The sequence below is a fragment of the Hyla sarda genome, chromosome 6 (assembly GCF_029499605.1).
Source record: "Hyla sarda isolate aHylSar1 chromosome 6, aHylSar1.hap1, whole genome shotgun sequence".
NCBI lineage: Eukaryota > Metazoa > Chordata > Amphibia > Anura > Hylidae > Hyla > Hyla sarda.
In genome coordinates this window covers 217,237,806-217,260,222 of record NC_079194.1, presented here as the reverse complement: position 1 = coordinate 217,260,222, position 22,417 = coordinate 217,237,806, and the positions used below count along the sequence as shown (strand labels likewise).

General features: G+C 44.2%; 1 protein-coding gene across 3 annotated transcripts in view; it reads right to left on the bottom strand.

Moving 5' to 3' along the window:
* The window catches only part of SMPD3 (sphingomyelin phosphodiesterase 3), a 175,464-nt gene that overhangs the window by 1,565 nt on the left and 151,482 nt on the right, over window positions 1-22,417 (bottom strand). For all 3 annotated transcript variants that reach the window (XM_056526418.1, XM_056526419.1, XM_056526420.1), the window contains 3 exons: window positions 20,308-20,383; window positions 5,826-5,981; window positions 3,099-3,188 (listed from right to left, as the gene is read on the bottom strand). In XM_056526418.1, coding sequence (XP_056382393.1) covers window positions 3,099-3,188; window positions 5,826-5,981; window positions 20,308-20,383 — 322 coding nt within the window. The remainder of the gene's footprint in view (window positions 1-3,098; window positions 3,189-5,825; window positions 5,982-20,307; window positions 20,384-22,417) is intronic.

Below are 22,417 nucleotides of genomic sequence, written 5' to 3'. Positions count from 1 at the left end.
AAACAGGAATTTGTACAGTATGTTAAATGGTCTGAATGCAATCAGAGGCTATTGTACTGGTTTGGTGTGACCACCTCCATAACTATGGTATACCTTACAGCACTCACAATGCTGGGAAAGGAGTTGAATAATTGAAGTAATAAGAATTTTATTTAGGTTGTCATTAAACCGAGCCTTTCATACCCTCCAGTTCCGTAGGAAAATTTGCATTCTAAGTGGTTTAAATATAAACAAGGCCTCATGCATAAATGTTTCTATTATGGATCTGTAATGAAATGCAGATTTCTATGGTTTCATACATCCGGGAGATTTTATATGAAGGCACCCAGATGTTTTCTGTAACAGGTTAATAAGGAATCAGGTTAAAAAGAATTGTGCCATGCTCCACCACATGCCGTATCACTGAAGTATTCTTTCCTAGTATTCTTTTTTTTTTTTGTGGAAAATAGTATGCCACACTGAGGCAACACAAGACATGCGGAGTGCCCGTCTCTCTGGATTTAGAGCTATTGGGTCTATGAGTCACATGCATCATGCATAGTGCCTTAGCCTTGTACATGGGCATTTAAAGGGGTTATTTCCACTGTGCATCGGGAATACAGGTAACTTTCTATATCCTGGCTCTAGTAACTGTGCAGAGGATAGTTTAGTCACATAGAATGTATCCTACGGAAAATCTTGGTGAGTGCATAGGGTGAGTTTCTGGATGCAGATAGATCACAAAGACTAGTGCATTTATTGCAATGTACATGGTTAAGATAATACATGACAGTATTAGGCTACTTTCACACTATAGAAAGTTCCCATTACTGCACGCCAGTAGCGGATCCGTTGGAAGATAGCGGGAGAAAAAAATTGAGCTTGGGACGTCTTTTTTCCCTGCTATTCTCCAGCGGAATAACGGGCGCAATAACGGGCGTTAGGGAATTCCATTCAAGTGAATGGAATCCTCTGTGCCTGTTATGTCCCCTGTTAGGCTCTGTTACAATAACGGACATTAATGGACGGGGAAAAAAAGAGCTTTAACGTCCGTTTGTGACAGAGCTTTATCTATAGTGTGAAAGTAGCCTTATACATCATGGCAGACTCCCTGTTTGTATACAAAAGACTATAATTATAATGGTAGCAGATAATACTACTAAAGTTGTATTTTCCCATAAAATAAAGAAATTACACCAATGATCAATTCAAATAGAAGTAAATAAATACAGTGTATGGACAAAAGTATTGAGCTCCCCACTTAATAACTGAATTCATGAGTTTCATTCAGTGCCATGGCCACAGGTGTATACCCTCCAGCACCTACCAATGTAGTCTCCTCTACAAACCTCTGTAAAATAATGGTCATCCTAGTGCGGTACTGCAATAGGAGCCACCACTGCAACTAGTTGGTTCCTGAAACTTCTTTTCTCCAAGATTTTCCCATGGTCAACTGAGAGCAGTATTATTTAATAGCTGCATTTAAAGGGGTACTCCATTGAGGGGTGTGGCCATGATGTCACGGGGGCGTGGCTGACATCTGCAGCGCGAAAACAGCGTTCGGAACATTTAGTTCCCAATGCTGGCCAGTGGAGTACCCCTTTAAGCCTTACATCACCAAGCACATGCTAAATACTTGATGGAGTGGTGTAAAGCATGATGTGACTGGACTGATGGACGAGTCAGGGTTTGGTGAACCCCAGGAGAACGTGACCTGTCTGACTGTATTGACCCAGCTGTAAAGTTTGGTGCAGGAGTGGTAATGCTATAGGGTTGTTTTTCAGGGGTTGCATGGCCGTAGTATGATGAAGCATTACGTTTTTTCTCCTTTAAAACTAAGCCATTTTGGACAATTGTATGCCTTCCGGTTGTGTGAACAGTTTGGGTTCAGCCCTTTTCTGGTTCCGCATGACTGTACCCCATTGCTCAAAGCAAGATCTATAAAGCCATGGTTGGGTGAGTTTGATGTAGAAAAACTTTACTGGCCAAGATAGAGCTCTGACCTCAACCCCATCGAACACCTTTGGGATGAATTAGTTCTGAGTTTGCTAGCAAGGTCCTCTCATCCAACATCAGTGTCTGATCTCACAAATGCGTTTCTGGAGGAATAGGCAACATTTACTACAGAAACACAACAACAAAATCTTGCAGAAAGCTTCCCCAGCAGAGTAGAAGCTCTTATAACAGCAAAGAGGGATCAACTGCATTCTATTACCTATGGATTTAGAATAGGATGTCCTAAAAGTTCCTGTAGGTATAATGTTTATGTGTACCAATACTTTTGTCCATCTAGGGAATAAATCTTATTTGCTCTTTTTGATGCTTGCAGTACTTAGTTCTTCCTCCAGGTGGCATTGGTGGAAAATAATTACCGTATTTTTCGCCTTATAAGACGCACTTTTTCTTCCCCAAAACTGGGGGGAAAAAGTCGGTGCGTCTTATATGGCGAATACACCCCTATTGCGGCGGTCCCTGCGGCCATCAATGGCCGGGACCCGCGGCTAATACAGCACATCACCGATCGCGGTGATGCCCTGTATTAACCCTTCAGATGCGGTGATCAAAGCTGACCGCCGCGTCTGAAGGGAAAGTGACACTAGCCCGGCTGTTCAGTCTGGCTGTTCGAGAACGCCGCGATTTCACCGCGGCGGTCCCGAACAGCCCGACTGAATAGCCGGGTTAGTGCTTACAGGACACCGGGAGGGACCTTACCTGCCTCCTCGGTGTCTGCTCCATGCCGGGATCCCCTGTATGGCCGGCGCTCTCCTTCCTCGTCATCACGTCGTCGCGTACGTGCGTCGGCATGCGTAACGACGTGATGGCGGCGACAGAGAGCGAGGATACCCGGCCGGCAGCAGAGACGTGACGGGGATGCGGCGACAGCGATGGAGCGACATCCAGGGCAGCGGTGACGGGTCCGGAGAAGCGGGGACACGTGAGTATTACCTCCTATGCAGTGGTCTTCAATCTGCGGACCTCAGGTTGAAGACCACTATTGGGTTCATAATCTTTATTTTTTTAGATTTTGCACCTATAAATTGGGTGCGTCTTAAACGCTGGTGCGTCGTATAGGGCAAAAAATACGGTATTATTTCTTTCGACTAACACACATCTCTCACCTATTGCCCAGGGCTTCTCTTCTCCAGGGCCCAGTCTGCATGGATCCTTATAATGTGTAAACAGGGTATGTTGCTGCTCCAGCTTATCTTCTGCATGAGAAAACATAATATATTGGTTAGAAATAATGTTGTGTTTATTCCTCTCCACGGTCCATGTAAATTTGCATTTCTTTTTATTTTCCCCTCTTTTCTAAGCTGCATTAGACCGACCTGGAATGTTATACGCACACTCTTTGCACACTGCATTTAACGGTAATGTTTTCTATGGTCAAGTCTAACAATAGTCTGGGTTAACACTTTTTTTTAATGCTATATTTAGTTTGTAGATCAGAAGATCTCCCAATGTACATGCTAAACATCTTCATTAGTAAGAATTTCCATCACTGTATAAGTCTATATTGCCAAAAGTATGAAATGGTGAATTAGACTATGCTATTTCTGTAAATGAAATCTTGTAAAGATATATGCAATAAATAGGTACTATTAGAGCCTTTGGGGGATGAATGTGCTATATATATATATATATCAGTGGCATCCATCACCCAAGGGCTATAATCCAATCGTGATAATCCTCAGAGGCAGTAGGATCTCTGGATGAAGAAATAATACTTCATCAGGTAATATGACCTGAAGATCACGATTATTTTTATAGTAGTATAGAAGACGTGTTTCGACTGGCATATCCCCTCTTCATCAGGTGATATGACCTGAAGATCACGATTATTTTTGTAGTAGTATAGAAGACGTGTTTTTCGACTGGCATATCCCCTCTTCATCAGGTGATATGACCTGAAGATCACGATTATTTTTATAGTAGTATAGAAGACGTGTTTCGACTGGCATATCCCCTCTTCATCAGGTGATATGACCTGAAGATCACGATTATTTTTGTAGTAGTATAGAAGACGTGTTTTTCGACTGGCATATCCCCTCTTCATCAGGTGTTATTACCTGAAGATCACGATTATTTTTGTAGTAGTATAGAAGACGTGTTTTTCGACTGGCATATCCCCTCTTCATCAGGATATATGACCTGACAAAGAAGGGATATGCTCCTTGAAATGATTTGTCTTTAATACAATAAAAATAATAGTGATCTTTATCCACCGTGACAAACTTCTATTATTAGGTATGCTGCCGATTGGTGCCATGATGAGTATCCTTTCCTTACCCAGCAAACCTACGGCCTCTTCTGAATTATGACCATTGGATAATGCTTTATGAAGAGGTGAATGGTTGTTTGGGGTAGGATCCTAACAATGTAACAAACTGCTTATTGCTGCATACATGCGCTGATGTTTCTAAAAGCAGGACTCTAAAATAAGAAAGGCACTCTGAACATCCCTGGGCTACAAATCAGGTATACATTCCACATATTCATAAATATATTGTACCACCTACAACTAAGAAGCTATACCCCATCCCAATGCATTTGACTAAATGCTAAATTTCTTATCAGCTATTATGCCTACTATGATTTTTTTAAGACTAAAATTACAGGACATATCAATTACTTTGATGGAATTATAATTTGTAAAAAAATACACAGATCTTGGCAACAGGTTGTAGACGGTAATGGCAGGAAAATGAACATATAATGATTTGGTCTGGGCATGGGATGAAAAATTTGATTCAATAGATGAAAAACACTATGTAATATCATCTGTGACATTTCTCTGTAAAAAAATGACAGATGGATAAACTGATGTTTTCCCATTGACTTAAAGGCCTCAATCTGGTGTCCAATTTGACACAGACTTTGGCGTGGATTCTACACTGAAACCCATATCAAATCCAGTAATAAGCGGCATCCTATGCATGTCAACTCCTCAACCTGCACAAATGGAAAGCATTTTCCTTATGTTGGATGGAAATGCCATTCATCAGCCTATATTTACACATGGGTTTTGGCCACAGAAGTAGGCTTGGATTTAAAGGGGTACTCTGGTGAAAAACTATATTTTTTTTTTTAAATCAACTGGTACCAGAAGGTTATACAGATTTGTAAATTACTTCTATTTAAAAATCTTAATCCTTCCAGTACTTATTAGCTGTTGTATGCTCCACAGAAAGTTATTTTCTTTTTAAATGTATTTTCTGTCTGACCACAGTGCTCTCTGCTGACACCTCTGTCTTTCTCAGAAACTGTCAAGAGCAGGATAGGTTTGCTATAGCGATTTTTTCACCTGCTCTGGACAGTTCCTGAGACAGACAGAGGTGTCAGCAGAGAGCACTGGGGTCAGACAGAAAATAAATAATAAAAAAAGAACTTCCTGTGGAACATACAGCAGCTGATAAGTAATTAAGATTTTTAAATAGAAGTAATTTACAATTCTGTATAACTTTCTTGCACCAGTTGATTTAAAAAAAAAAATGTTACCCCTTTAACCTCTTAAGGACTCAGACAATTTTATTTTTATGTTTTTGTTTTTTCCTCCTCGCCTTCAAAAAATCATAACTCTTTTACATTTTCATCCACAGACTAGTATGAGGGCTTGTTATTTGCGCGACCAGTTGTCCGTTGTAATTCCAAAATTACCAAAATTGCGGTTTTCTTTTTAATTTCCCCACACAAATAGTATTTTTTTGTGATACCTCCTGGTACTGCAAGGCTGGTTTGACGGGAACACTAGGGAAATTGCAGATACCTTGATTGGATTTTAAGGTGATTTACCTAGGGGTGATGCGGTCCTACTGTAGTATACTACTTCACCTCTGGACTCTTACCTGATGAGCAGTTGTCAAAGTTGAGGTCCCCACAGATTACATCAAAGGCCACCAGCTCCTCCGGATTTGCTGCACTGGAGGAGGAGGTAGATTTGCGGAATTCTGACATCCACTCCAGGAGTGAGTCAAGCTGCTCACATCGGATCATTGCGTCTCCTAAGAAGAGAGCATACATGTTAGTTCTCATTCCAATTTTTACATTCTTTGTGATCTGTAGTTTATGAGTCCAATGACCTAAATACTCAGAAAATTAAGTAGTATTGAGTACCATGTCTGTGAGTCACTGAATAGTCAAAGTGTTTATAGTCAGATAAACATATGTCATGAAAGAACAGGTGTTTGCAATAGGTGAGTTACATTTATGTAGTTAATAATAGTGTTGCATGTTTTATGGTCCAGGAGCTGCACTATATGACTGTACTTTATAAAAAGGTTACACTTCTATCACAAAATGTCCCAAAGGCATATCCACAGGCTGTAACATAAATGTCTGATAGGAGGTGACCCCACATCTGGCAAATTTGCTTTCTGCCCTGATAAAGCGGCCACTTCTGTAGGCACTGCTTATATTTTGTTAGGTGGGGATCCATGATGTGCCCATATACTTTCTCCCTTTGCTCAATTTTTGTAATCTTGGAATACCCTTAAATTTGAAATTAAAAAAATTGTCAAACTGGGATTATTTTATTTATTGTACAAATCATGAAAAATTAACCAGTTGCCATTTATATGCATTAAAGGGCAGAGGCGTAGCTTGTAGCTTCAGGGCCCTGATGCTAAATTTGCAACAGAGCCCCATATATGCTAATTATAATACTGGTCTATTATGTGGAAGATGTTCTTTGGGGCCCCTTAGGCACCAGGGCCCCGGTGCGACTGCTACCTCTGCTACCTCTAAAGCTATGCCTCTGTTAAAGGGGTTGTGCGGGGGAATTATTTTCCCCCATGGTAACTGGGGGTGTTGTAAAAAAATAAACAAGCCATACCCGCCTGTCCCAGTCTTTTTAAATTTCTTTCTGGCCTGTGATGTTGCATCCATGCAGAAACTGCCCTGCTCAGCCAATCAGTGGCAACTCCAGTGTCCCGCCCCCACCAGTCATTGGCTGAGTGGAGAAATTCCTGCACAGGAATAGGTGACCATCGATATGGCATCTGCAGAGGATCCAACTAGATAAGTATAGCTTGTTTATTTTTTTACAACACTCCCAGCTGCTATGGTAAACATTACCCCCCCCCCCCCCCAGATAACCCCTCTAAGAAAATGGTGCATTGATGAGATATTACATCAACTTATAGAGGTAATTCATTGACTTACATAATAAAGCGCCATCTGGTGTTAAAAGCATATATCAATACGCACATTCTCACACTGAACTGAGAGCTGGTAGACACACATGCTGAACCACACTTTCTACTTGCTATTCTGTGCGTTCACTGAACAGCAGCCTATACAAATTGCTTTCATTTTTTTTTTTTTTTTTTTTTTTACCAGGGAAGGACCATAGCCAGTGTAGTAGCATAGCAATACATAATACCACTGAGAAAACTGCTTCTTAGAATTTAGCAAGCACTGTTTCTTTTCATTTATTATGTAACAGCTGGAGAAACTACTGGGGACTATTTATGAGTGCCAGAGGGGGGTGGAGACTAACTAGGAAACAGGCAACTACATTTATAGCTGCCAGAGGGGGAAGGAGATTGGAAACTTACTGGGACTATATTTACAGCTGCCATATACATAAGAAAACTTACTAGGGGACTTATTGGGGACCATATTTACCGCAGCAGAGAGGAAATGAGACTGGAAGTAATATGGAGCAGTAAGAATGAAAGATATATAAAACACATGCAAGGGTTTTTAGTCCTGAAACTTATCATGGGGAATTGAGCAGGCTTATTGTCAGCCTGGCATGTACGAAAAATATATAAATGCTGGACAACCCCATTTGAACTCTTATTAGGGCTACAGAAACAGTCAGGGCCCTAGTGCTTTTTCATCCCTCTCTGCATATGTGACAGCTTTAGTCAGATCCATTTTATACTGAGTCCACTTCTGCTGTAAACACCAAAAGACATTGTGCACTTGACTATTTTTTTTATATCCCTCTTTTTCTTTGATTCCCCTCAACATAGGGTATATGTATGATAATAGGACCCAGCAGCCGCTATAATACAATAGTGCATCCAGCTATGCTAATGTTATATGCTTCTCCACCAGCTGTGTTTATCATTAGAGATGAGCGAATTTTAGAAAAATTAGAATCGGACGATTTGACGAATTTTACGAAAACATTTGGTAAACATTTGGTTTGTGCCAAATCTATTCGTGGAGAATCACTAATAAAACGGCTATTTCTGGTCTACAGAGAACCTCAATAGGGGTCTACAACACTTTGATTTGTCATAACACGCATAGGGAGAGTGCTGTGTTAGGCTGCATTCACATCTTGTTTTTACATTACGGGTGGGGGGAGGGGCAAACCGGGCTCTACCGTACCACAGCCGGACCAGCGCTGAACTCCATTTACTTCAATGAGCCGACCGGAGTCAAGCGGTGACTCCGGTCGGCTCATTTTTGACCTGTTTGCGGTTTCCGGACTGGACCTAAAACCGTAGTTTACTACGGTTTTAGGTCTTGTCACAAAACCGGATACGGGTCAAAAATGAGCCGACCAGAGTCACCGTTTGACTCCGGTCGGCTCATTAAAGTAAATGGAGTTCAGCGCTGGTCTGGCTGGGGTACAGGAGAGCCCGGTTTTCCCCTCTTCCAGCCGGATCCGACACCCGTAATGTAAAAACGAGATGTGAATGCAGCCTTAGTGAAATAATACTGTTATTCAGTTTGACATGCAGATTACGGCATCACTATTAGAATCACTGCTGCAGAGCATCTGGATGTGGCAGCAGGGAGACCATATAGTCTGCTGCGTCTGATATTACACTCCCAAGTTTTAATGTTCCGGGCCCCCGCCATTTACTTTGAATAAATAATAGCCTGGAGTAGGTGGCAGCATGAGAAGACCATATAGTTGGTAAATGACACAGCCTGGAGTTGGCGGCAGCATGAGGAGATCATATAGTGGCTGAATGACACAGCCTGGAGTAGGTGGCAGCATGAGGAGATCATATAGTGGCTGAATGACACAGCCTGGAGTAGGCAGAAGCATGAGGAGACCATATAGTGGCTGAATGACACAGGATGGAGGTGGCGGCAGCATGAGGAGAGCATATAGTAGCTGAATGACACAGCGTGGAGGTGGCGGCAGCATGAGTGGAACTTATAGTGGCTGAATGACAGCGTGGAGGTGGTGGCAGCATGAGGAGAACATATAGTGGCTGAATGACACAGCGTGGAGTTGGCGGCAACATAGCTGAATGACACAGCCTGGAGTTTGCGGCAATATGAGGAGAACATATAGTGGCTGAATGGCACAGCCTGGAGTTGGCGGCAGCAAATAGTGGCTGAAAGACACAGCCTGAAGTTTGCTGCAGCATGAGAACATATAGTGGCTGAATGACACAGCCTGTAGGTAGCAGAAGCATGAGGAGACCATATAGTGGCTGAATGACACAGTGTGGAGGTGGCGGCAGCATGAGGAGAACACATAGTGGCTAAATGGCACAGCCTGGAGTTGGCGGCAGCATATAGTGGCTGAATGACACAGCCTGGAGTTTGCGGCAGCATGAGGAGAATATATAGTGGCTGAATGAGACAGCCTGGAGGTGGCAGAAGCATGAGGAGACCATGTGCTGGCAGAATGAGACAGCCTGGAGGTGGCAGAAGCATCAGGAGTCCTGAAAGGGACCCGGTGACAGAGTGGTGTGGTGGTTGGCAATACCAGTACTCGGTGACGAAGGTGGGTGAAAAAAACTCTGATGCGGAGGAATGTTTGTAACTGGGGAGCAGTGCCTTAAATCTGTTTGGCACTATACATATTTGTGAAGTGTTGGTGTGGCACCATGGTCAATCTACTCTGATGCATCAGGCATTGGCGGGTGGAAATCCCGGCTGATCCATATCTGATTCATCTTCACAAATGTCAATCTCTCCACAATTGTCGTGGATAGACTAGTTCTCCTTGGGGTGACTATGGCCCTCGCCGCACTAAACACCCGCTCTGATGGCACACTACTGGCCAGGTAAGACAGCTTTTCCAGGGCAAACTCTGCTAGTTGCGGCCACAAATCAAGTTTGGCTGCCCAGAAGTCCAGTGGATCTTCAAGGTGTGTTAACATGGTCATGTAAAGGTATGCCACCACCTGTTGGTTCAGGTCCTGCTCCAGGTCTACCTGCTGCTGATGAGTTGCTTCACTATGCGGGTTAAGAAAGGTACTCATCAGTGACTGTAGACTCAGGCTGCTGCTGATGGATCTGGTATGACTCCTGCCACCCCACCCCTCCCCAGCAGCCATGGCAGTGGAAGGTGAGAGCAGAGGGCCCCCTGAGTTAGACCTGCGAGAGGATGGACGATGGTGCCAATAGGATGTCTCTGTAGTAGGTCAGTTTGTCCTCCCTCTCCGTTGGTGTAAAAAAGGCCCCCATTTTGTGGCGGTGGCGAGGGTCTAATAAGGTGGAGAGCCAGAAGTCATCCCGCTGCTGAATGGTGACAATTCGGTGGTCACTATGCAAGCAAGTGAGCATGCATCGTGCCATTTGTGCAAGTGACTTGGAGGGACTCCCTGCCTTCATCTCCACTGCATACTGCCACGGTGTGTCTGGGTCCTCTGTCTTGACTTCCTGATAACCATTTGTCTCCTCTGGCTCCTCTCCTGTCAGATGTCTAGAAAAAAATGCCCATTTCGCAAAACCTAAACTGTGCTCCACTGTGCCCCTCCCTCTCCTCCTGTTCAGCCCCCACAGGGCTCATGTGGCTGTGAGATGTAGGCGCCACGTCTCCAGTGCCCTGACCAGCCATCGTTTCCAACATGTGTTGTAAGAAATGAAGCAGTGGAAAGCCGTAGTTCATCTCGTAATCCTGGTGACTAACTAATAATGTGGCTTCCTCAAAGGGCCTGAGCAAACGGCAGGTGTCATGTATGAGCTGCCACTGGTTGACATTGAAGTTACACAGGGGAGTACCCCTATCCACTTGGATCATCAAGAATTCGGTGATGGCCTTTCTCTGTTCGTATAGTTGGTCCAACATATGGAGGGTGGGATTCCAACGTGTGGCAACGTCGCAAATCAGACTATGTTGGGGGATACCGTTCTGATGCTGCAGCTCAAGGAGGGTGTGCTTTGCGGTGTATGAGTGGTTGAAGTGCATGTAAAGTTTTCTTCCCATTGTTAGGATGTCTTGCAGATGGGGGGAACACTTCAGGAACCGTTTGACAACCAGATTGAACACGTGTGCCATGCAGGGCGCATGGCTCAGCCTCCCTTGTCGTAGCGCAGACAAGATATTCTTCCCATTGTCAGTCACCATGGTTCCCATTTCCAGTTTTTGTGGAGTAAGCCACGCTCCGATTTCTTTAAGAATGACTTTTAGCAGTTCCTCCCCTGTGTGCCTCCGTTCACCAAGGCAAACTATGTGAAGAACAGCGTGACACCGCTGAAGAGCCACTGAGACTTGTCTGTGCAGTGGAGGCTGAGGACACGTGGAGGATGAGGAGGCGGAGTAACACACTGTCACAGGACCAACGGCCTGAGAGTGTGGAGGAGGAATCGGCATGACCTGTCCCAAGATGGTGTTGTGGCTGTGCAGGGACCACATTCACCCAGTGGGCCGTGAAGGACATGTATTGTCCCTGACCATAGTTACAGCTCCAGACACGCTGACAGGCTCAAGGACTGGCCCGCCTTCTCTTCCACAAAATTGTGTAGGGCTGGTACTGCCTTCTTCACAAAAAAATCATGGCTTGGGACTCTCCACCTCAGCTCTGAAAGGTGCAGAGGTGGAGAGTCAGTTCTCTGTAAGGTGCAGAGTCCACCACTTGAAAAGGGAGGGACTGCGGCATCAGCAACTTGGACAGGAGCACATTCAGCTTCTGCGCCGTTGGATGAGTGGGCGCATACTGTTGTCTCTTGAACATGGCTTCGCCAATGGATTGCCGGCGGAATGACTGACAGGAGCATCTGGAGCGACAGAAGGAGGGTATGACACACAGCTCCCTTCGACCCTGGCCATGCTTCACCATCTGCCAACACATCTTCCATGTTAACCTCCTCCGGATGCTTGATGAAAAGCTGCCACACCACCTACTAGCTGATTTTCCTACCAACAGTCTGCACTAATTGACTGCCACTGTCTCCAGGAACCCTGTTCCACTACCTCCCGGGAAGGTAGGCTGCCGCAAAGCAGGTGGTCTACTCCGGGCATGTTTGGCTCCAGAATTTCCACTTCTGCCACCATGCTGACTGCCAACCCTGCTTCCACCTTGCTGGCTCAGCTGCTGCCTCACGGGCAACCTGCAACCCTCTTCTCCTGATGATGATGAAGCCCCTTCTGCACCCGGCTCCCAATTGCAATCGCCTTCACCATCATCAACAAGTATCTGCATGTCACTGATGTCCTTTTCAGGTTCCTCAACAGTGATTGAACGCTGGCAACACCACCTCCCATGTCACTCTCCTCATCACTGCTTGCCACTCGCCCCTAGTCTGCTGCATCCTCTGCCTGCGCCTGATGAATTTAGGCCTCTGCCACTCCTCTGTGCATGTCCTGGCACTACTTAGTGCGTATATGAGGGGAGTACAATACGCTTCACTGCGATTAAAACAGTATTTGTCTAGAACAGCAGCAGGTGTGTATTTTTGGCTGTCCTTTCACAGTATCTAGGCCCTTGAGAGTTTAACAGGTACAAAATAGTACACCACTTAGATGTAGGTATGTGGTATGCACTTATGAGGGCAGAAAAATTTGCTACAATATGCTGAAAAAATGATTTGAGTAAAACACCAGCCGGTGATTACTTTTGTCTGGCCTTTCACAGTATCTAGGCCCTTGACAGATTAACAGGTACAAAATATTACTCTACTTAGATGTAGGTAAGTGGTATGCACTTATGAGGGGTCGACAATGCGCTACAGTACACTTAAAAAAGTATTGGAGTAAAAAACCAGCTTGTGATTACTTTTGCCTGGACTTTCACATTTTCTAGACCCTTGACAGATTAACATGTTTAAAATAGTGCACTACTTAGATGTAGTTATGTGGTATGCACTTATGAGGGCAGACAAATGTGCTACAGTACGCTTAAAAAACGTATTTGTGCACAACACCAGAAGTACACAACAGTGCTGCAGCACACAGTTGCTGTGTACTAAACCCAAAATTGCACTCTCTCACAGACTATTAGGAACGGACTGCTGGGTATGTATTATACCGTCTACAGACTAGTATAACCAGCAGACCATTTGTTGTGAAACAAAGACACAGAGTTGCGCTAAAAACGTATTCCTCCCTCCTCTGCTAAGGTTTCTCGAGCTGAGTCAGCTTGTTCAAACACATGAGGCAACACACAGCTCTTTTCCCCTCTCTTTAATACAATGCTGTAGAAAGTGACTGGGAGGTTAATCGCTGCAGTAAAAATTCTTATCTGTGAAAAACGCACTGCTCTCTGTACTCCAGAACGCTAATGTGACTAGGAGGTGAAACGATGCTGGAAAAAGCTTTTCTGTGTAACACACAAAGCGCTGTCTGTCCTATCTCTCTGCAGTGAAAGGATGAAGTGACCAGCCGGAATATGGCTGCCGATTATATAGAGCTGTGACATCACAGGAGTGACTAACTGCTGATAGGCTTCATCCTGCATGTGATTCAGGGTCATCCCACTTACCCTTGTTCCAACCTTCCAAGGATTCCTTGCACCATGTCCTAACATGTGGATCCACCATATTTGCATTCGTTGCGAATCAAAATTTCCTTGAAACTCGTAATGAATTTGGATTCATCATATTCAATTCGCTCATCTCTATTTATCGTCATATCTTTTGTCATCGGTGCCTGTAGTTTTCTCCTCTTACAAGCAATGTTAAATAAAACTTATTCTTTTATCCTGGAATTCTGCTGTTCAGATCTTTTATAGTTATATCTGTTACTCCTCCCTAAGGTTTCCAAAAGTGAAGAAAGGATATTGCAGCAATTCAACTATTTTTTTCATACTCACTAAAGGATTCAGTTGCCTAGCTATCCTTTCTTATTATACTATCCCCTTTAGGAAGAAAAACTAAAATAATAGATTAAATCCCTATAGCAGCTGTGAAAGCTCTAGACTGAGAGAAGAAACATAAAGTGAACAAATGGTTAGACTGCATTTTAGGAGAGAACTTGGGAAGGAAAACCCCCAAAGGGATCACCATGTATAGGCTCATGACAGGTTGTCCTACTGCTGGGATCAGCTGTTATCTGTTGGGGAGCCTGGCAGAATTGGCGCAGTTCTCATTGAATCAATGTACACGGAGATGTTGTCCTCTAGGGTAAAGTTGACCATACACATTACTTAAATGACCATGGAACGCATGATTTTTTCACAGATACACCATACACATATCGAACACCTGTACTGAAGCACCGGGGGAGCCTAGGCAGGTAAGAGAAAATTTGTTTTCTTTTATTTTTCAGCCCGGCACGGATAAAATAAGAAAAGTGAGCACCGGACATCTCCTTTAAAGTTCAAACTGGCCATACATGATCTATCTGGTGAGGGACAAATTATCTTTTTGGGAATATTCTAGGAGCATTCTGAGAATATTCATTCTCTTAAAGGGGTATTCCGGTTTTATACATCTTATCCCCTATCCAAAGATGTATGATTTCAAAAGTCCCACCGCTGGCACTGCCTCCGAGACAGGGATGTGACGTCATGGCCACCCCCCTCCATTCATGTCTATGAGAGGGGGCGTGATGGCTGTCACGCCCCCTCCCATAGACATGAATTGAGGGGCGTGGCTTGACGTCACGTCCTAGCCTCAGAGGCAGTGCCCGGCACAGAATGCCGGGGGGTGCACCAAGATCGCGAGGGTCCCCAGCGGCGGGACTCCTGCGATCATACTTCTTTTCCTCTATCCTTTGGATAGGGGATAACATGTATAAAGCCGGAATACACATTTAAGTCTAGCTTATAGATGAGAACTGTACCTGACCTTTTGGCATATCCTAGGTAGCAGGGAGAGAATAAGTGGGGAGATAAGCGTGCATTTGCATGGTCTTTGTCTATGTGAGCAGGGCAGTATGTACAATTATGTCATAAGACTATGCCGGTCATGTGACACAGGGCTGGGATAGAATGTGCTAAGCTTGTCCTACTGATCAATCGGGGTCTGAACACTAAGACCCCGACCAACCAAGACGTTTGATATGTCTCTATGACATATCAATTTTTTTTTTTTTTTTAGAATGACAGTGCCCATATAAATATAAAGGTTTTCCAATCCAATCCCAAATAGAGGAATTTTTCTCTATGGAAATATTGTATAAGTGAATCTGCACTGAGCATGATATATCACAGATCGAAATGGTCTGATCAGTGTTGAGATAACTTGTGATGTTATGGTCTAATATAAGAGACCATGCTTCTTGTAGACAACAGGCAGACCACACACAACTCTAAAACTCAGCACTGAACTTTGGTTAACATCATATCGTCACATGAACACTCCTAGATCAATTACTCATCGTATTTTAAGTTGGGACCTCAAACAATGTCACAGAGCCGGGCCAGAAATGTAAATACACGTCTGTATTATCCAAACACTGCAGCCTGGCTCTGCGTGGACTTCTCTGGCATAGTTCCTGAACACGGAGGTGTGGGTGACGGACATACTGCCACCACATGGAATACATCTCAGGAACTATCCAAAGTAGGAGCAAATCCCCATAGGAAACCACTTCTGCTCTGGACAGTTTCTGAGACAGACAGAGGTGTCAGCAGAGTGGTCAGACAGAAAAGAACAACTCAACTTCAGCAGCTGATAAGTACTGGAAGGATTCATATTTTTTTTAATAGAAATAGTTTACAAATCTATGTAACTTTCTGGACCCAGTTGATATAAACATAATTTTTTCCTGGAATATCCCTTTAACACCTGTTGTACCATCAATTTATAATAAGGGTAGTAAAATAGTAACTATATAACAGTGGTTATTATAAGGGAAGATAGTTGTAAGTTGTAATCACTACCCCTACACTATCCCTATACTGACCCCTTAGGGGAAGCAACAGTCTGTCCAAGTTCTATTCCCTAAGGTAATCCCAAGCTGTATGCTATGTAGCTGGGGCACTTGCCCTAATAAGGGTGACCCCTGTATCTCAGGATCCTAACCCTACTCACTACATATCATGGGCAGAAGATGGGGAGGAAAAATAGTAACGCCATTGTGTAAACAATGTATTATAGATGTAAAATAGAGATAAAAAAGCCAAGTCTACAACACAGCGTTTCCAAATTCTAGTGGATCATCGGGGACAGCTCCATCATGGTTGTTGCACATCTAAGAGTGTTTTGACAGTGGCCTAAGGGGTCAGTATAGTAAGTGTAGGGATAGTGATTAAAACTATGTTTCCTTTTAATAACCACTGTTATATAGCGACTGTTTTACTACCCTTATTATAAATATTGATGGTACAACAGGTGCTTGCACATATTTTTGGATCACATCTTGTATACTCTGAATTATGCATATTGTAGTGGATTCTTCTATTTTGGGTTTGCAGTTATATTTTAATTAAGATAAATAGTACAAGTTATATTTTATTGGTATTTAAGTATGTCTATACCCCAGATTTTAGAGTATTTCAAACTGTGGAAGACCCTGTACTTTGCTTTTTACCACGTCTACTACTACACTACTGTTCTAGATCCAGCAGGGGGAGAATCTCTATAGACGGTGATTCCTTGTCTCACTGACATGGTTACCGATAGACGTGATCCCATCTTCCTCCACTCACAGAATACACTCTTTCTTTTAGTCTCTTATGGTTTTTCATATGGCTGCCGGCAGCCAATCTTTCAGCTAACTAGTTGGGGCAGTAACAATGCACAAGCCCCCTCACAGCAGTGTCTCACACTCACCAGCCTCTGCTGCTTTCTTACATTTATGGCCTTATTGGATGGGCCAAAGTGCTCGGCAAACCGGCACTGATCTTGTAGATCAACGCTCATTTACAGAACCTATTTCGAGGCTCAACAATTGTGCAAACAGGGAAGCAAGAACGATCACTGGATCATTTCTGTAAGCCTTTGCTCCCATCATTTGTCAGCCGCATATACTTTATTACTTTGAGAGATGTCGGGCCGACAATTGATTCGTTTTGTTTTTTAACCTGTCAAAAAGAAGAAATGCGCTGATAAATGAGTGTGTGTTGGCTGACTGCCTGGGCTTGTTACACAGGTCAATATCAGCCTATGTCACAGATTATCACCCTATGTATTGGTTATCCTTTTGGTCTCTTGTTTTCTTCTCACAGTCCACCAGCAAACGCTCTTTAGTGGCTGTCTAGACTTATACCTCCACCTAGTCTGACAGCAGGTCTTGCTGTCACTCATGTGCATGAGAGAATGATAGGTCTGATTGGTTCATTTATTTCAGAACTAAACAGTAGCTATGTAAATACACAGTGTTACAACATTCATGTTTAGGATACGTACATAGTTTTTTCATATGAGTCCCCTTATTTTTATCTGACATGGAAATATGCCATGAATTCAGTACTGGGTACCCTGGACATGGATAAGGCCCATTAAACAGAGCTTATCTATGGGCAAAACTGTGGCCAAATCCATAGCCTGTAATCTGTATGGCAGGTATCCAAAAGTTTTGCTCTTCTGCAATAGATTTTTGAGATGAACAAATCTACAGTGTGAAACGTTTAAGAGATTATCTATCTACAGTATCTGCCTAAGGCTCCTGTATGGTAATTTGCCAACCCCCGTTGCCAACCCCCGCAGACATATCACCTGTGCAGCCGGTTCAACTGCACAGGGGCCCAGAGTGTGAGGGAGCCTGCCACCCTTTCCAGGGCCGGCCCTACCATTGGACCTGGTGGGACCATTGGACCAAGGTGGCACTTTTCAGGGGCGGCACTTTGCTGCCCCTCTTTTTTTTTGTGCCTAGTAGGTTCATGGTAGGGCCGGCCCTTCCACTTTAGACAGTGAGTCTGCAGCCGGCCGACCCACCTAATGTGGGGGAAACTATGCTACCTAATGTGGGGAAACTATGCTACCTAATGTGGGGAATCTATGCTACCTAATGTGGGGAAACCAATACCTAATGTAGGGAATCTATGCTACCTAATGTGGGGAATCTATGCTACCTGATGTGGGGAAACTGCTACCTAATGTGGAGAAACTCTGCTACCTAATGTGGGGAAACTCTGCTACCTAATCTGGGGAAACTATGCTACCTAATGTGGGGAAACTATGCTACCTAATGTGGGGAATCTATGCTACCTAATGTGGGGAAACTATGCTACCTAATGTGGGGAATTTATGCTACCTAATGTGGGAAATCTATGCTACCTAATGCGGGGAATCTATGCTACATAATGGGGGGAATCTGCTACCTAATGTGGGGAAACTATATTACATAATCTGAGGAAACTATGCTACCTAATGTGGGGAATCTATGCTACCTAATGCGGGAAATCTATGCTACCTAAAGTGGGGAATCTGCTATCTAATGTGGGGAAACTGTATTACATAATCTGAGGAAACTATGCTACCTAATGCGGGGAATCTATGCTACCTAATGTGGGGAATCTGCTATCTAATGTGGGGAAACTATATTACATAATCTGAGGAAACTATGCTACCTACTGTAGGGAAACTATGTTACCTAATGTGGGGAAACTATGCAACCTAATATGGGGAAACTATTCAACTTAATGTGGGGAAACTATGCAACATAAAAATGAAGTGCAATTTTATGGCATGTTTACACGTACAGGATCCTGCGCAGATTTGATGCGCAGGATATGTAACTGCGCATTAGAAGCTGTGCTCAGTCATTTAGTTTACAATGAAATCTGCAGCAGAAAATCCTGTGCATCAAATCCTGCGCATCAAATCTGTGTACATGTGAATGTACCCTTAGCCTGATCTGAGGTCTGATGGGACTGTCTGTCACTGTATCAGAGCATTGCGTGGGCATCAAATAAAGGCCACCCTCAGGGACTAGGTTTTGGTGGGCAGGACTCCCCTATCCACATAGGGGTTGTCCCTTTCCTCCATTTGCATGTTGGGGATCCTCTCGGTAGGTCCACCAACTCCCTAGAGAGGGTCTAGAGTACAGTGTCCAGTATGCATGGTTCTGCTTGCGTGGCCCCGTTTACTTATTGCTGCCTGTGCAAGGCGATATATAAAAGATTTTTTCGCCCTTACACAGTATTACTATCTTAATGTGCACCTCATATATGACCCCGCTGCTCTGCCATTTTTCTATTTATTCCTTTATTTTGCCCTTTGAGTTGCCCTCAACAACAATGGCCAGACATGTCTTCTTTGCCCCTCCTAGTTCTCTGACAGACAGCAGGTTCTCTGCGCATGCGCGTGTGATTTCTATCTACCGCGCGTGCGCGGCGTCCCCCCATGTCCGAACTGGAGTTTCTTCTGTTCTCTCACTCATGTGACTTGATGCGATCGCACCATTTCCGGTTGCGTTCCAACCTCATCTTCCGGTTGCGGTCCAAGTACTTCCTTGCTGTATTGAACATCGTGCGTCACACCGCCATGTGACGGTGTGCCCGATGTACTCTAGTTACATCACGCAGGACCCGCCCAGTGATTCCGCCTCTGTAGGTTGACTTTGTGAGTTTTTTTACTTTTTTTACTTTTCTTCACGTATATTACCACTGTACACTTGAATATGCACCTGTGGTTTACCACTGTCTGATATATAATGTTTATGATGTAATATGCCGTATATTGACTGTTTGTTTTGATATGCTAATGATGTGATGTAACTGTGACGTCATGTCCTTCCACCATATATATACCGCACCATGTGCACTATGTAACTGCTTGACAAAGGCTGCCTGCGTGCAGCTGAAACGTTGCCTTGATGTCTGAATTGGAATAAAGCCACATTCACTTTTCATCTTATTGGAGTGCTACAGTCTTTTCCTTTCTACATCGTGAAGTGTCTCCCGTGACCTGGGATTCCGGCCGTGTGCACCCACCTTCGACCTATATCTTACAGAGTGCTGCTCCTTATCCCTTGTTTTGTATCAGAGCATTGATATGGTGGGCCTGAATGAGCTGCAGCATATGGGGGGCCTTAATAAATAATTAACAACTGATATTAGGGGGAGGGGGTCCTCCTGAGCAACTGATATGGGTGGGGGCCCCCCTGAGCAAGTGACATATGGGATTCCACCTGAAGGGGGGGGGGGGGGGTTTCTGAACATGGAGGGATGGGGGGGAGGGGGACAGGCATATTCTTTGCACAGGGGCCCTCTGCTGTCTGTGTCGCCCCTGGATGTAACATATATGGTTTGGATGGATTAATACAATTCTATTAAAACACACAGGTAACCGACTTACCTGACAGAGCATGCAGGTGAGTGCAGGAGACATATCCCACAATTCTTTGGTCCTGAGGAGTGGTCCCCACCTGCACCTAAATAACAAAAGACAGGACACAACTTTTAGTGTTATACTACAATTAAAATTTAATTTCAGACCATTCCTGGTCATATTTACCTTTACTTAGACATCTACCCTACACACTAAGACAAGTCCGGAGATAATATTAGAGAAGAGGTTCATAAATTGGGAATTTACTGATCACAAGAAAGACCTTTGATGGCACCTATCTATCCTCTAGAATGACCTGACATTACATAGTTACCAAGATTGAAAAAAAGACTATCAAGTTCAACCCATAACCTTACTGTGATGATCCAGAGGAGGCATATATCAATTGATCCATACTAGGTAAAAAATTGTTCCTAACTCTGAATCAGGCAACCAGAATGAATCCCTGGATCAACATCCCACCTCCATAAATCCAGTAACCATAGCTTGTACTAATATACAGTATTTTCCAAGGCATTCAGACCCCTCTTCAACTTGTTCGACCATCACAACACTGTGGGCCAGAGAGTTTCATAGTCTCACTGCTCTTACAGTACAGAATCCCCATTTGCGATGATTAAATTCAGTATTGGGGGCAACCTGGACAATGGACTAGGGCCCCCCAGAACCGCTATGGGTTCACGGGCACATTACTTCATTTTTCTGCGATTTTAAAGCAAGCTGCAACAGATAGCAGTAATGTACCTGTAGTCACATAGCTGTTGAGGCTGAAGAGAACCCATAGACCCGCACAAAGGCCTACTCACTAGAGGCAATAACTTTCCTGATGATGTCATCACAGGACCTTGCATCTACACTGTACATATAGGAAGAAGTAATACGGGAAAGAGGGGGCTATAGGTAGGGGTTATATGTGAATGAGGGGCCATAAGCAGGGCCGGCTCTAGCCATAGGCAGAGTAGGCAGCTGCCTAGAGCACATACTTGATGTAAGTATAACACTGGCAGCAGGCCCATCGCTAAAGGACAGGCAAACCATAGCTTGACGTGAGCGAACATCATTACCGAGGGTAGCTGTGCAAGCCCTTATCTGGGGAAGGTTTGCCCTGAATTCACAGCAACTGCAGAGGTACCAGCCGGGGGGGGTTGGGGGGTCTAATTTAGGGGTACTACCTGCCTACTGGGGAGGGGGTTAATCTGGGGATACTACCTGCCTACTGAGGGAGTGGGTTAATCTGGGGGTACTACCTGTCTATGGGTGGGCCTCCATGTCTATTTTGCTTGGGGCCCCCAAATTCCTTCAAACGGCCCTGACTGGCAGTGCTGTGCTACTCTGTCTGTCAGCCATTAGAAGCACAGCACTGTCACATCACATACACAGGAATTACTGTGTATTTGACAGTGCGGCACTCCTGATCGCCAGCAGATAGAGGAATGCAACGCATTTGGTAATGCTGTGGAGGAGGCGGGGCTGAACCGGGATGGACGTCATAAGTATGTCACCCCAGTAGTAAGGTGATTATATGAGGAGGGGGTATGTTACAGTGTGTCACCCCAGTAGTAAGGAAATTACATCAGGAGGAGGTTTGTTACAGTGTGTCACCCCAGTAGTAAGGTGAATATATGAAGAGGGGGTTTGCTACAGTGTGTCACCCTAGTATTAAGGTGGGCATGTCAAAGGGCAGAGATAATGGGCGGAATCAATGGGGCGGCAAGATGAGCTTTTGCTTAGGGTGGCAAAAATCCTTGCATTAGCCCTGACCATAAGATGCAGTACATGTAAGCAAGAAGGTTTAGGTAGCATTATCTGTGCTAGAGGGGAGTTATATACATCAGTATATGTGAGAGAGTGTGGCCATAGGGAGCAGTATATATGAGAGGAGGCCATGGGGTGCAGTATATGTAAGAAGGATTATGGGGCCTAATGTATTGGGAGGAGAAATCTTTTAGACTGATCTGGAGTCTGGATCCCAAGATTCAGAATCATCATCTACAATGAATTCTAAAAGTTTTCAGACCTTATTTACATTTTTGTATGTTGCAGCCTTGTGCCAAAATAAAAAAGTCAAGTCAAGCCCACCCCCCCATACCCCATAATGACACAGTGACAACAATAT